This window comes from Budorcas taxicolor, chromosome 22 (genome assembly GCF_023091745.1).
Source record: "Budorcas taxicolor isolate Tak-1 chromosome 22, Takin1.1, whole genome shotgun sequence".
NCBI classification, from domain to species: Eukaryota; Metazoa; Chordata; class Mammalia; order Artiodactyla; family Bovidae; genus Budorcas; species Budorcas taxicolor.
In genome coordinates this window covers 24,466,495-24,480,792 of record NC_068931.1, presented here as the reverse complement: position 1 = coordinate 24,480,792, position 14,298 = coordinate 24,466,495, and the positions used below count along the sequence as shown (strand labels likewise).

The 14,298-nt window shown below is 37.6% G+C and overlaps 1 protein-coding gene across 1 annotated transcript in view; it reads right to left on the bottom strand.

Moving 5' to 3' along the window:
* Positions 1–14,298, bottom strand: part of CCDC178 (coiled-coil domain containing 178) — a 374,413-nt gene that overhangs the window by 340,517 nt on the left and 19,598 nt on the right. The window contains exons 4-5 of the mRNA XM_052660209.1: positions 6,475–6,497; positions 836–921 (exon numbers count right to left, since the gene is read on the bottom strand). Of these exons, the coding sequence (XP_052516169.1) occupies positions 836–921; positions 6,475–6,497 (109 nt within the window). The remainder of the gene's footprint in view (positions 1–835; positions 922–6,474; positions 6,498–14,298) is intronic.

Below are 14,298 nucleotides of genomic sequence, written 5' to 3'. Positions count from 1 at the left end.
TGTGGTGGGAGAAGACTCTTGAGAGTCCCTTGGACTGCAAGGAGATCCAACCAGTCCATTCTAAAGGAGATCAGTCCTGGGTGTTCATTGTTGAAGCTAAAACTCCAATACTTTAGCCACCTGATGGGAAGAGCTGACTCATTTGAAAAGACCCTGATGCTGGGAAGGATTGAGGGTAGGAGGAGAAGGGGATGACAGAGGATGAGATGGTTGGATGGCATCACCGACTCAATGGACATGGGTTTGGGTGGACTCCAGGAGTTCGTGATGGACAGGGAGGCCTGGTGTGTTGTGGTTCATGGGGTCACAAAGAGCTGGACATAACTGAGTAACTGAACTGAATTGAATCATATATGTATATATCATATATATATATATGAGCTGTAATGTCCAATACAGTAGCCATGAACCACATGTGATTAATTTACATTTAAATGCAAGTTAAAGTTAAACTTAACATTTAAAATTCCTCAGTGTCACCATATTTTAAGTGCTCGTAGCTACATGTGGCTAGCAGTTACCCTACTGGACAATGAGACAAAACATATTTCTATTATCACAGAGAGTCTTAATGGACAGTACCGGATTACCATTAGCTTTCTGAGAGGTAGAGAGGGAAGGACCTAGAGCAGTATATATATATGTTACAGTAATTAATAAATGTTTGTTGAATAAGTATTTAATCAAACAGTTTAGAAGGCTCTTACTTCTGCTGGACACTCATAAGAATTATAAAACTCATACATGATTCTTGTGAATATCAGAAATACATAAATGAAAAGCTAATGAGCTTTTAAATGTAATTCTGCTTATGTAGTGTGAGGCACAATTTTACCTCTCAGTTCTTCTGGTTTGGGCTCTTGCACTAGTGTAGCAACACTCAGATCTTTTTTCAGGTCTTCTGTGAAAGAAGTTCTATTCCTTTATAATGGAAAAGAAGCAACCAGTTAATAAAGAAGGACTATACTTACCGTTAGTCAAACAAATTTTAGGTGATGTTTTTACACTGAATTTAAAATGTCTATAGTGACGCTTACTATACATGTTAATGGTACTATTTAAGAAATTAAAATAGCAAAATTCTAATTGGTAATGACATTTATATTTCATGGTAAATTAGCAGCACTGACTATAATAGCCAGGACATGGAAACAACCTAGATGTCCATCAGCAGATGAATGGATAAGAAATCTGTGGTACATATACACAATGGAGTATTACTCAGCCGTTAAAAAGAATTCATTTGAATCAGTTCTGATGAGATGGACGAAACTGGAGCCGATTATACAGAGTGAAGTAAGCCAGAAAGAAAAACACCAATACAGTATACTAACACATATATATGGAATTTAGAAAGATGGCAATGACGACCCTGTATGCAAGACAGGAAAAAAGACACAGCTGTCTATAACGGACTTTTGGACTCAGAGGGAGAGGGAGAGGGTGGGATGATATGGGAGAATGGCATTCTATCATGTATACTATCATGTAAGAATTGAATCGCTAGTCTATGTCTGACACAGGATACAGCATGCTTGGGGCTGGTGCATGGGGATGACCCACAGAGATGTTATGGGGAGGGAGGTGGGAGGGGGGTTCATGTTTGGGAACACATGTAAGAATTAAAGATTTTAAAATTAAAAAAAATTAAAAAAAATTTAAAAAAAATAATAAATAAATAAATAAATAATTTAGTCTGGTACCTAGAAAAATAAAAATAAAAAAAAAAAATAAAATTTGTTATAGCGGACTTTTGGACTCAGAGGGAGAGGGAGAGGGTGGGATGATTTGGGAGAATGGCATTGAAACATGTATACTATCATGTAAGAATCGAATCACCAGTCTATGTCCGATGCAGGCTACAGCATGCTTGGGGCTGGTGCACAGGGATGACCCAGAGGGATGTTGTGGGGAGGGAGGTGGGAGGGGGGTTCATGTTTGGGATCGCATGTACACCCGTGGTGGATTCATGTCAATGTGTGGCAAAACCAATTAAAAAAAAAAAAACTTTAAATTTTTTGAGAGATAGTAAAGCAATATATTTTTTTAATGATATTAGTTTCTTCTGAGAAAGCTGCTATCAGGAAAAAGAAAAAGAGAACTTACTGAAAATAATTTGAAAGTTATTTCTCCAATTACAGTTTAGCAGTTTCTGGGAAGACAATACAAAATGTAAGGAGAAAAAATATGATTTAATATTTGAAGTTAATAATATTTTAGAAAAATATCCAAATGTTCTTTTCTGAAGAACTTCGCTAGTGAAAGTTCCATATATTGAATAATGAAGCATTTCTCATTGTCAGTATTTATCTGGTCCAATTCGTGAATACTAGACTAGTTTAAATTGTATTTGTTTTATATCTACTCTATTTTTGACTGTGCTGCATCTTCATTGCTGCACGTGGGCTCAGTAGTTGCATTTCCCAGCTCTAGAGCACAAGATCAGTAGCTGCGGCACATAGGCTTTGGTTGCTCCAGGGCATGTGGGATCTTCCCGGATCAGGGATTGAACCCATGTCTCCTGCACTGGCAGGTGCATTCTTCACCACTGAGTCACCAGTGTAGCCCTTTCCAGTGTATATAAAAAGAAGTACACTGATAATGAGTGATGTTGAGCATCTTTTCATGTGTTTGTTAGCCATCCGTATGTCTTCTTTGGAGAAATGTCTATTTAGTTCTTTGGCCCATTTTTTGATTGGGTCGTTTATTTTTCTGGAATTGAGCTGCATAAGTTGCTTGTATATTTTTGAGATTAGTTGTTTGTCAGTTGCTTCATTTGCTATTATTTTCTCCTATTCAGAAGGCTGTCTTTTCACCTTGCTGATATTTTCCTTTGTTGTGCAGAAGCTTTTAATTTTAATTAGATCCCATTTGTTTATTTTTGCTTTTATTTCCAGAATTCTGGGAGGTGGATCATAGAGGATCCTGCTGTGATTTATGTCTGAGAGTGTTTTGCCTATGTTCTCCTCTAGGAGTTTTATAGTTTCTGGTCTTACATTTAGATCTTTAATCCATTTTGAGTTTATTTTTGTGTGCGGTGTTAGAAAGTGATCTAGTTTCATTCTTTTACAAGTGGTTGACCAGTTTTCCCAGCACCACTTGTTAAAGAGATTGTCTTTACTCCATTGTATATTCTTGCCTCCTTTGTCAAAGATAAGGTGTCCATATGTGTGTGGATTTATCTCTGGGCTTTCTATTTTGTTCCATTGATCTATATGTCTGTCTTTGTGCCAATACCATACTGTTTTGATGACTGTGGCTTTGTAGTAGAGCCTGAAGTCAGGCAAGTTGATTCCTCCAGTTCCATTCTTCTTTCTCAAGATGGCTTTGGCTATTCGAGGTTTTTTGTATTTCCATACAAATCTTGAAATTAAGAAATGCAAATCAAAACCACAATGAGGTACCACTTCACACCAGTCAGAATGGCTGCGATCCAAAAATCTGCAAGCAATAAATGCTGGAGAGGGTGTGGAGAAAAGGGAACCCTCCTACACTGTTGGTGGGAATGCAAACTAGTACAGCCACTATGGAGAACAGTGTGGAGATTCCTTAAAAAATTGCAAATAGAACTCCCTTATGACCCAGCAATCCCACTGCTGGGCATACACACCGAGGAAACCAGAATTGAAAGAGACACATGTACCCCAATGTTCATCGCAGCACTGTTTATAATAGCCAGGACATGGAAGCAACCTAGATGTCCATCAGCAGATGAATGGATAAGAAAGCTGTGGTACATATACACAATGGAGTATTACTCAGCCGTTAAAAAGAATTCATTTGAATCAGTTCTGATGAGATGGATGAAACTGGAGCTGATTATACAGAGTGAAGTAAGCCAGAAAGAAAAACACCAATACAGTATACTAACACATATATATGGAATTTAGAAAGATGGCAATGACGACCCTGTATGCAAGACAGGAAAGGAGACGCAGCTGTGTATAACGGACTTTTGGACTCAGAGGGAGAGGGAGAGGGTGGGATGATATGGGAGAATGGCATTCTATCATGTATACTATCATGTAAGAATTGAATCGCTAGTCTATGTCTGACGCAGGATACAGCATGCTTGGGGCTGGTGCATGGGGATGACCCACAGAGATGCTATGGGGAGGGAGGTGGGAGGGGGGTTCATGTTTGGGAACACATGTAAGAATTAAAGATTTTAAAATTAAATAAATAAATAAATAAATAAATAAATAAAATAAAATAAATAATAAAAAAAAATAAACGCAAAAAAAAAAAAAAAAAGAAGTACACTTCCTCTGATAAAAGTCACAAGAAAATAACTAACACCAAAGCAGAATATTTCATTTACACATGTTGTAGCATGTATCAGAACTTCATTACTTTTTATAATTGAATAATATTCCATTGTACAGATATACCATTGTTTATTAATCTATGAGTCCATTGAAGGATTTGAGGTTATTTCCACCTTTTGGCTATTGTGAATACTGATGATAACAAACATTTATACAAAAGTTTTTGTGTGAACACTGGTTTTGACATCTTTTGGGTACATATATCAGAGTGGAATTGCTGGGTCATATGTTAATTCTAGGTTTAGCTTTTTGAGGAAACAGCAAACATTTTCACAGAGGTTGGTCCAATTCTTCATTCCCAGTAGCACTGTATGAGGTTTCCAGTGTTCAATAAAAGTGGCAAGATGGCTATCCTTGTTTTGTTCTTGATCTTGGATTATACAGTTAGGTTACTGGATTAGGTGTATTTCTTTCAGTATAATCATTTATGGCTATGAATTTTCCTCTGGGCACTGCTTTTACTTCATCTCTTCAGTTGTGATACACAGTGTTTTGATTTTGATTCATCTCAAAGTACTTTTAATTACCTCCAGAGATTACAAATTGTCTCTCTGTTTTTTTATAGCATGCTGTCTAATTTATATATATATATATATATACATGTATATATATATGTGTGTATATATATATATATATATATGAACTTTCTAGGTTTCCTCCTCAGCTGATGAACATCTCTAGTTTTTCATTTCAGTTATTGTACCTTTTAGCTCTAAAATGTCTATTTGGATCTTCCTTATAATTTCTTTTTTTTTCATTGATATTCTATACTTGTTGAGACATTAATCTCCTGCTTTTGTTGTATTTTTGCCCACAGTTTTATCTCTTTGAGGATATTTGGGACAGTTGATTTAAAGTCTTCATCCAATAAGCATAATGTCATGCTTCCTCAGAGTATTTTCTTCATTTGTTTTTCCCCTTAATAATGGAAGTAAATTTTCTTTTATTCTTCTCCTGCCTCATAATTTTTGTAAAACCCTGGAAATTTTGAGTACTCTAATGTGACATGAAAATAAGATTACCACCCCTCTATCGTGCTTACTTTTGATGTTTGTTGTGGGTTGCTTCTGTTTGTTCAGTGATTCTTCCAAACACTTACTGTAATATTAATATCAGATTCTGTTTTCACTTGGGGTCACCAAAGTGTTTCTTAGCTTATTGGTGAAATTGAGTTTTGTCCAAGTTACCTTAAATACTTGAGGTCAGAAAAGAAAAAAGGAAAACTATACGCCTGCTTGGAGTACTTCTTTCATCCTTATTCCGAATGTTTATAACTCTGCCTCTACCTTCAACTCTTGCCTGTGTGGATCCTAAGGCTAGCCAGAGATAAAAGATTAAGTCTTCTTGGTCTTTCCTGAGCATGTGTACAACACTGTTCATATCTCTGCATTTTAAAATTATCCAATATATATGAGAACTTTGAAAAATCCTATTCCCCCATTTATAATATCTCTTTCCCCAAACTCTTCATTCCCAGGCATTCTGGTCTTTTCAGTGTCTGTCCCAAATTATCCACAATCTTAGACACTGGTGACAAGTATATGACCTTAAATACTTTCAGCAAACACTGCCTGGAGGTGGTTCCAGCTCTGTAATTTCTCTAAATCAGGAAAAACAAAGTCAATCTTTGTGTTAGTCCCTTTAGGGAGTCATCAGACTTATCAAAACAGTGAATTATAATTCTTTGAGAATAAGGTCTGTATTGTTCCCTCTGGCACTAGCAATCTGCACAAGTTCAGGCTATTTGCTTCATGACCACCACTGATCTGAGGGTGGGAGGATGGCAAGTGGGACATTTCAAATGCCACAGCCCTTCCTTCAGGCAAGTCAGCCACTCTTTCTGCATTAATTTTTTTTCCCTTATTGTTGCAAGTTTTGGACTAGATTTCAGATTTCTGCATAAGCTGATTCTGACCAATTTTTGCCAAAATTTATAGATGCTTTTATGGTAGGACAGAGCCCTGGAGATTCCTATTCTGTTATTTCCAGTGACATCCTGATTCTTACATTTTAAAAAATAAATATTAATATATAATATAAAATTCTGCTCTCAATATCTTTTTTCTTTTGAAATAAACTTATTTACAGCAGATTAATCATCAAAATTTGAACATAAAAATGTAAAAGAAGCATGAAATGTTCTTACCATTCTTCCAAAGAAGTTTCAAACTGTCAAAATAAAAGATGAAAATCAAATCTTTAAGGTCTCAAATCAATAATAGATTTAACTAACACCTTAACTCACTAACAAAATTGTAAACACTCTACATCCTCCTGTTTGTTTCTGTCAAATTATACTCTGTTGTTTCCACAAGTATACCTTTATCTTAGCTAGCCTTATTCTTTTATTATCACTCTCACCTAATTGTTCTCACCCTTCACCTGTTTCTAAACTTTACCTTTGCCCTAACAGTCAGTTCAAATGCCATTTACTCCTAACAGACTTTCCACACAATCAGAAGTACATACTAGCCATTAAATTTCAATATACTACCATAAAGTGGAAAACACATAATTACATGTTAAGTTTACCAATATTTAGTTTTTTATAGAATTATCCCACTTCTGGACTATAAAATCCTTGGTAGGAGTTATGTTGTACAGATGTATTCTAACACTACCTTGGGCTATAAAAGGCACAAATTAACAAAAACACGGAATATATAGCCAGAATGTTATGGATTTCATGGATAATATCCAATTCAACATTTTAAATCAGACATACATGATCACTTCTCAATTCCCATATCACACCAAAATTTTGGAGAAAAATATATAGGCACAATAGTAAGATCACTGGACAATATATTTGAGAATTCCCGAAACAGAGTAATCAGATGAGACTGATGGTAAAAACGGAGCAAAGAAAAGTATAACTCAGAAGAGACAAGTGGAAGCAAGGACATGGAAGCAACCTAGATATCCATCAACAGATGAATGGATAAAGAAGTTGCGGTACAAATACACAACAGAATATTATTCAGCCATAAAAAGGGACACATTTCAGTTAGTTCTAATAAGGTAGATGAACCTAGAGCCTAATATACAGAGTGAACTAAGTCAGAAAGAGAACAATAAATATCACATATGAATGCATATATGTGCAATCTAGAAAGATGGTACCAATGAACCTATTTGCAGGGCAGATGTTCAGCTGGTTTTAGAAAAGGCAGAGGAACCAGAGATGAAATTGCCAACATCCATTGGATCATGGAAAAAGCAAGAGAGTTCCAGAAAAAACATCTATTTCTGCTTTATTGACTATGCCAAAGCCTTTGACTCTGTGGATCACAATAAACTGTGGAAAATTCTGAAACAGATGGGAATACCAGACTACCTGACCTACCTCTTGAGAAACCTGTATGCAGGTCAGGAAGCGACAGTTAGAACTGGACATAGAACAACAGACTGGTTCCAAATAGGAAAAGGAGTACGTCAAGGCTGTATATTGTCACCCTGCTTATTTAACTTCTATGCAGAGTACATCATGAGAAACGCTGGACTGGAAGAAACACAAGCTATAATCAAGATTGCTGGGAGAAATATCAATAACCTCAGATATGCAGACGACACCACCCTTATGGCAGAAAGTGAAGAGGAACTAAAAAGCCTCTTGATGAAAGTAACAGAGGAGAGTGAAAAAGGTGGCTTAAAGCTCAACATTCAGAAAATGAAGATCATGGCATCTGGTCCCATCATTTCATGGGAAATAGATGGGGAAACAGTGGAAACAGGGTCAGACTTTATTTTGGGGGGCTCCAAAATCACTGCAGATGGTGACTGCAGCCATGAAATTAAAAGACGCTTACTCCTTGGAAGAAAAGTTATGAGCAACCTGGATAGCATATTCAAAAGCAGAGACATTACTTTGCCAACAAAGGTGCGTCTAGTCAAGGCTATGGTTTTTCCAGTAGTCATGTATGGATGTGAGAGTTGGACTGTGAAGAAGGCTGAGCGCCGAAGAATTGATGCTTTTGAACTGTGGTGTTGGAGAAGACTGTTAAGAGTCCCTTGGATTGCAAGGAGATCCAACCAGTCCATTCTGAAGGAGATCAGCCCTGGGATTTCTTTGGAAGGAATGATGCTAAAGCTGAAACTCCAGTACTTTGGCCACCTCATGCGAAGAGTTGACTCTTTGGAAAAGACTCTGATGCTGGGGGGGATTGGGGGCAGGAGGAGAAGGGGACAACAGAGGATGAGATGGCTAGATGGCATCACCGACTCGATGGACCTGAGTCTGAGTGAACTCCGGGAGTTGGTGATGGACAGGGAGGCCTGGCATGCTGCGATTCTTGGGGTCGCAAAAAGTCGGACATGACTGAGCGACTGAGCTGAACTGAACTGAACTGAATGGAGATGCTGCCATAAAGAACAGACTACACAGTGGGGAAGGAGAGGAAGTGATGAATTGGAAGAGTAACACTGAAACATATACACTGCCATATATAAAACAGATAGTCAGTGGGACTTTGCTCTATGTAGCAAGGGGCTCAAACCCAGTGCTCTGTGACAACAGAGAGGGGTGGGATAGCGTGGGAGATGCAAGGGAGGTTCAAGAGAGAAGGGACATATGTATACCTATGGCTGATTCATGTTAATGTATGGCAGAAATCAATACAATATTATATGGCAATTAAAAAGAAATAAATACATTTAAAAAAAAAAAGAAACAACAAGTGGAGACCATTTCAGGGAAGGTGAAAAGTTTCTGTGTGGAACTCATGAAAAATTCCCAGTATGTAAGAATAAGCTGCTGATAACCAAAGTAAATGCTTCCCTGGTGGCTCATACAGTAAAGTGTCTGTCTGCAATGCGGGAAACCTGGGTTTGATCCCTGGGTTGAGAAGATTCCTTGGAGAAGGAAATAGCAATCCACTCCGGTATTCTTTCCTGCAGAATTCCATGGACAGAGGAGCCTGGTAGGCTACAGTCCATGAGGTAGCAAAGAGTCAGACATGACTGGATTTAGAAAAGGCAGAGGAAGCAGAAATCAAATTGCCAACATCAGTTGGATCATAGAAAAAAAAAAGAGAGTTCCAGAAAATTATCTACTTCTGCTTTATTGACTATGCCAAAGCCTTTGATTGTGTGGACCACAACAAACTCTGGAAAATTCTGAAAGAGATGCCTGACCTGCCTCTTGAGAAATCTGTATGCAGGTCAGGAATCAACAGTTAGAACTGGACATGGAACGACAGACTGGTTCCAAATAGGAAAAGGAGTACGTCAAGGCTGTATGTTGTCACCCTGCTTATTTAACTTCTATGCAGAGTACAACATGAGAAATGCTGGGCTGGAAGAAGCACAAACTGGAATCAATTTGCCAGGAGAAATATCAATAATCTCAGATATGCAGATGACACCACCCTTACAGCAAAAAGCAAAGAAGCACTAAAGAGCCTCTTGAAAGTGAAAGCGGAGAGTGAAAAAGCTGGCTTAAAGCTGAACATTCAGAAAACTAAGATCATGGCATCTGGTCCCATCACTTCATGGGAAATAGATGGGGAAACAGTAGAAACAGTGGCAGACTTTATTTCTTTTGGACCCCAAAAATCACTGCAGGTGGTGACTGCAGCCATGAAAGCAAAAGACACTTGCTCCTTGGAAGAAAAGCAATGAGCAACCTAGACAGCATATTCGAAAGCAGAGACATTACTTTGCCAAGAAAGGTCTGTCTAGTCAAAGCTATGGTTTTTCCAGTGGTCGTGGATGGGTGTGAGAGTTAGACTGTAAACAAAGCTGAGCGCCACAGAATTGATGCTTTTGAACTGTGGTGTTGGAGACTCTTAAGAATCCCTTGGACTTCAAGGAGATCAAACCAGTCAGCGCTATATGAAATCAGTCCTGAATATTCATTGGAAGGACTGATGCTGAAGCTGAAACTCTAATACTCTGGCCACCTGATGAGAAGAACTGACTCATTAGAAAAGATCTTGATGCTGGGAAAGATTGAGGGCAGGAGGAGAAGGGGATGACAGAGGATGAGATGGTTGGACTGTATCACTGACTCAATAAACATGAATTTGGGTAAACTCTGGGAGTTGGTGATAGACAGGGAAGCCTGGCATGCTATAGGCCATGGGCTTGCAAAGAGTCAAACACAACTGAGCGACTGAACTGAACTGAACTGGATCAAAGTAAATAATGGAGGGGCTGCCTGTGATGAGACAGATCACTCCAGTCTGCTGCTTTCCATCCAAAGAATCCAGAATACACAGCCAAAAAGTTACCCTCTCGACATTGCCATGAGAAAAATTCTCTGACCACATTGGAGATATGCCCAAGTTGGAGAGAATATCTAAGAATGTAAGTTACTGCTCTAGAAAGAAGCAAAATAGAGCTTCCACAACCAGCAGAATCTCACATAGATGCAAACAAGTCCATGCGGAAAAACAAAAGCAGATGTACGAATGACTGAAAAGATTATAAGGGGCTATAAACTCAAAAGTAAGCTTATTAAGGCAAATGGAAAGGCCCACAACTTTCTTGCTTAAGCATATTACTTCCTATTCACAAAGAGCCTGAGAAGAAATTTTTATATACTGGACAAAAGCCTTTGATGTAAGCAGACTCTGACAGTTACTAAAAAGCAAACAAATAATAACAGCAACAAAAAACAACAAAAACTTATGCCAGCAACCAGTAATCAGTTTACTGGTTGGTTTATCACTTATAAATACAAGGACAAAAAAGAGTATCTAAATATTTGAAAAAAGTTTATAGCATGAAAAATAACAATTTATTCAGATATAACAGAAATACTGGAATGAATATAAGTGAATATAATAATAAATTGAAGGCATATATATCTTTTCTCTACAATATTATAAAAGAGAAAAACTAAATTTGGTATGAGTTTCTTTGGACTTCCCATTTGCGCTAGCGATAAAAAACTGCCTGTCAACGTAGGAGTCACAGGAGATGCAGGTTCGATCCCTGGGTTGGGAAGATCCCCTGCAGGAGGAAATGGCAACCCACTCCAGTATTCTTTCCTGGAGAATCCAATGGACAGAGGAGCCTGGCAGGCTATGGTCCACAGGGTTGCAAAGAGTTGGACACAACTGAAGCAACTTAGCACGCATGCACACATGAGTGCCATTATTTAAATACAAAACAGACTAAAATAAGTAATCATTTCATTATCCATGCATGTGAGAGTTTAGGGACTTTCCTGGCTGTCCAGTGGTTAAAAATCTGCTTTAAAATACAGGGGACACAGGTTCAACTCCTGATTGGGTACTAAGATCCCACAGGATGCCAAGCGCCAAAGCCTGCATGCCACAAAACTAAGCCTGCATGCCATGATTAGAGAGCCTGCGTGCCACAATTATCGGAGCCCAGTTGCCACAACTAGAGAGTCCATGCACCTCAACAAATGATCCCACAAAGATCCCACATGCTGCAACTAAGACCCAGTGCAGCCAAATAAATTTTAAAACAGAATAGTCAAAGAAATTTAAAAATGAAAAAAAAAAAAGGACGGAACTACCTACCAAATATAAAAGTATATTATGAAGCATGTAATTAGAAGGAGCAAGTTTCATTTTCAACACTACACAGAATCAAATTTTCCATTTTACTCACTATAATTTGTGGCATATAATGCAGATATGCCTGTATACTTCAGGGTCATATTCACCAATGCAGAGTTACTGCTGCATAATAGTCATTCTTAAACTCAGTGGCTAAAAATAATCCCCATTTTATTTGCTCATAATTTTGTGAGTCACCAATGAATTATTGGTTCAGCTATGTGATTTTTTGGTCACTAATATGACCTCAAACTAATGCAGTCACCTGGCACCTTGACTAGGATAGGTAGTTCAAGACAACCTCACTCACAAGTGATGGTTTGTGACTGCTGTAGGTTGGGCCTGTCCCGCTACTTGGTCATTCATCTTCAAGAAGGCTAGATTATGCTTCTTTACCTGGTGAACTTATGGCAGCAGAAGAGCGAAGGCAGAAGCTTCAAGGCCTCTTGAGACTTTTCTTAGAAGCTGTATGACACTTCTTCTGATACATTTGTTGTTTGAAACAAGTCACAAGTCCAAATCTATGTTTAAAGGTTGAGAGAATAGACTGTCTGTTAAGGTAAGGACATGGAAAGGAGGAGGGTAGCCATTTTTAATCCACCATTATCTTATCTTTGGCTTCAAGTACATACATGTGTCCTAGATGTAAAATGTCTCAAAGATTTAAGTATAACTGCTAAAACCATAAATGTCTTGTCCTAGCCACAAAGTTTTGGTATGTGTGTGTGTGTACACACATGCATGAAGCAACAGATAACAGAAAAAAACAGGTTACTTTTCTGAAGAAATTTTCATTAGAATAATGGGGGCCAAATACAGACTGCAATGAATGAATGAGTATTTGGGAGGTGAGGAATCAGAGATACTAAATTTAGGCAACTCTTTTCAGATGTTAAGTGTAATGAGAAGAGAAACTGAAAAGAGGATGGATATATTTAAGAGTATGTATGGAATAAAAAAATTTTTTCTGAAAACAAGAAAAATCAATATTTTAAATGTTGATAGGAGGAAGTTAAGAAAGAAAGGGGGTTTGGAAGGTAGGATGGTGAGAAAAATGCCTGATGGAACAAGATCCTTACAAAGACAGAAGATGGAATGCAGGTAAAAGGGGGAGCCATTGTGGTGAAGGGGGAAATACTCCACAGAAGGACAAAGAGATTATGTTTGTGGAGTTCAAGAATGTTCATGGGTGAGAAAAAGGGGCTTGAGGCACTTGCTATTTTGTCTCCTATTCTCTTTGAGGAGTAAGAGATAAAAGAGTAGTGAGGAGGAGGATTTGGAAACCTACACAAAAGAGAGGACAGGAGAAGCCACCAAAGAATACTAGAGAAAGTTCAGGTTGACAAAGAGATTGATTTCAGAGCACTATTAAAGGTCTCACTGAGGCTGGAGACCATGAATGCATAATATCTCAAATATGGGTTATTAACGTAATGTTCTCCACCACTATTCAGAAGCTTGGATGTAGAAGTGAAGATGGCGGACGGTTAACAAGAGCTCATCAGGCTTGGCGTTTTGTCAGACTAAAAGGAAGGCAGAATACAGAAGTAAAGGACTAAATATATCAATTGGTGAGTGTTTTAAGAGATGAACTGATTAGGCAAGCAAGTAAAAATATTGCTATGATAGAATGGGAAACAGTGATCTGAGGTTTGAAGTTGCAAATGAAACAGAATTAACAGAATGAAAGAACTCAAAGTATTTGATCAAGGGGATGAGATGATCAAATACAAGGATTTCAGAATTAAAAACAGTTACAAAATGGTATAAGTAAAGCAAGGTTTTCCAATTATAAGCCTTTTAACATTCACGTTATTGGGTCCTCACAGTTGATATACTCTTAAGCAGAGAGATTATTTAGTATAGTAGTGAATAGGATGTTCCTAGGTCTGAGACACACCTGGTCTGGATACTGGCTCTGGGAGAAAGGAGAAATCAATTTTTGGAATCATTTTCCTCATCCATAATTGGGGATATTGGCAGTTTCTACCTCACAAGGTTTCCATAAGGATTCAAAAATTATGTATATTAAGTGTTTAATACAGCCTGTGATGTACAGTAAACAATAAATATTAGCTATATTATTATTGCCATTAATGATAAAGTTATTACTTGTATACAATGAATTTTTTTATATTTAAAAACTGATTTCTAAATAGTTTCTCTCTGAGTCATTCTTTTAAGTCATGATAATATCTTAATGACTTGTATTGATTAAATGAAAAAGAAACTTTCAACTGAGTAGAGATAATTTCAAATTAAATAAAATCATCTCTAGTCTAGGCAGTGTGGGCGTATAAGGTAGAAGAAAAGCAAATCAAAACCTCTTATTCGTATGGGAAGATATCCAGGTGATTATTTCCATCATTTTCCAATGTTTTCTCACTCTTATAAAAAGTAAATGTAGGTAAAATGTTCACAGTAACTCTACTTTGAGG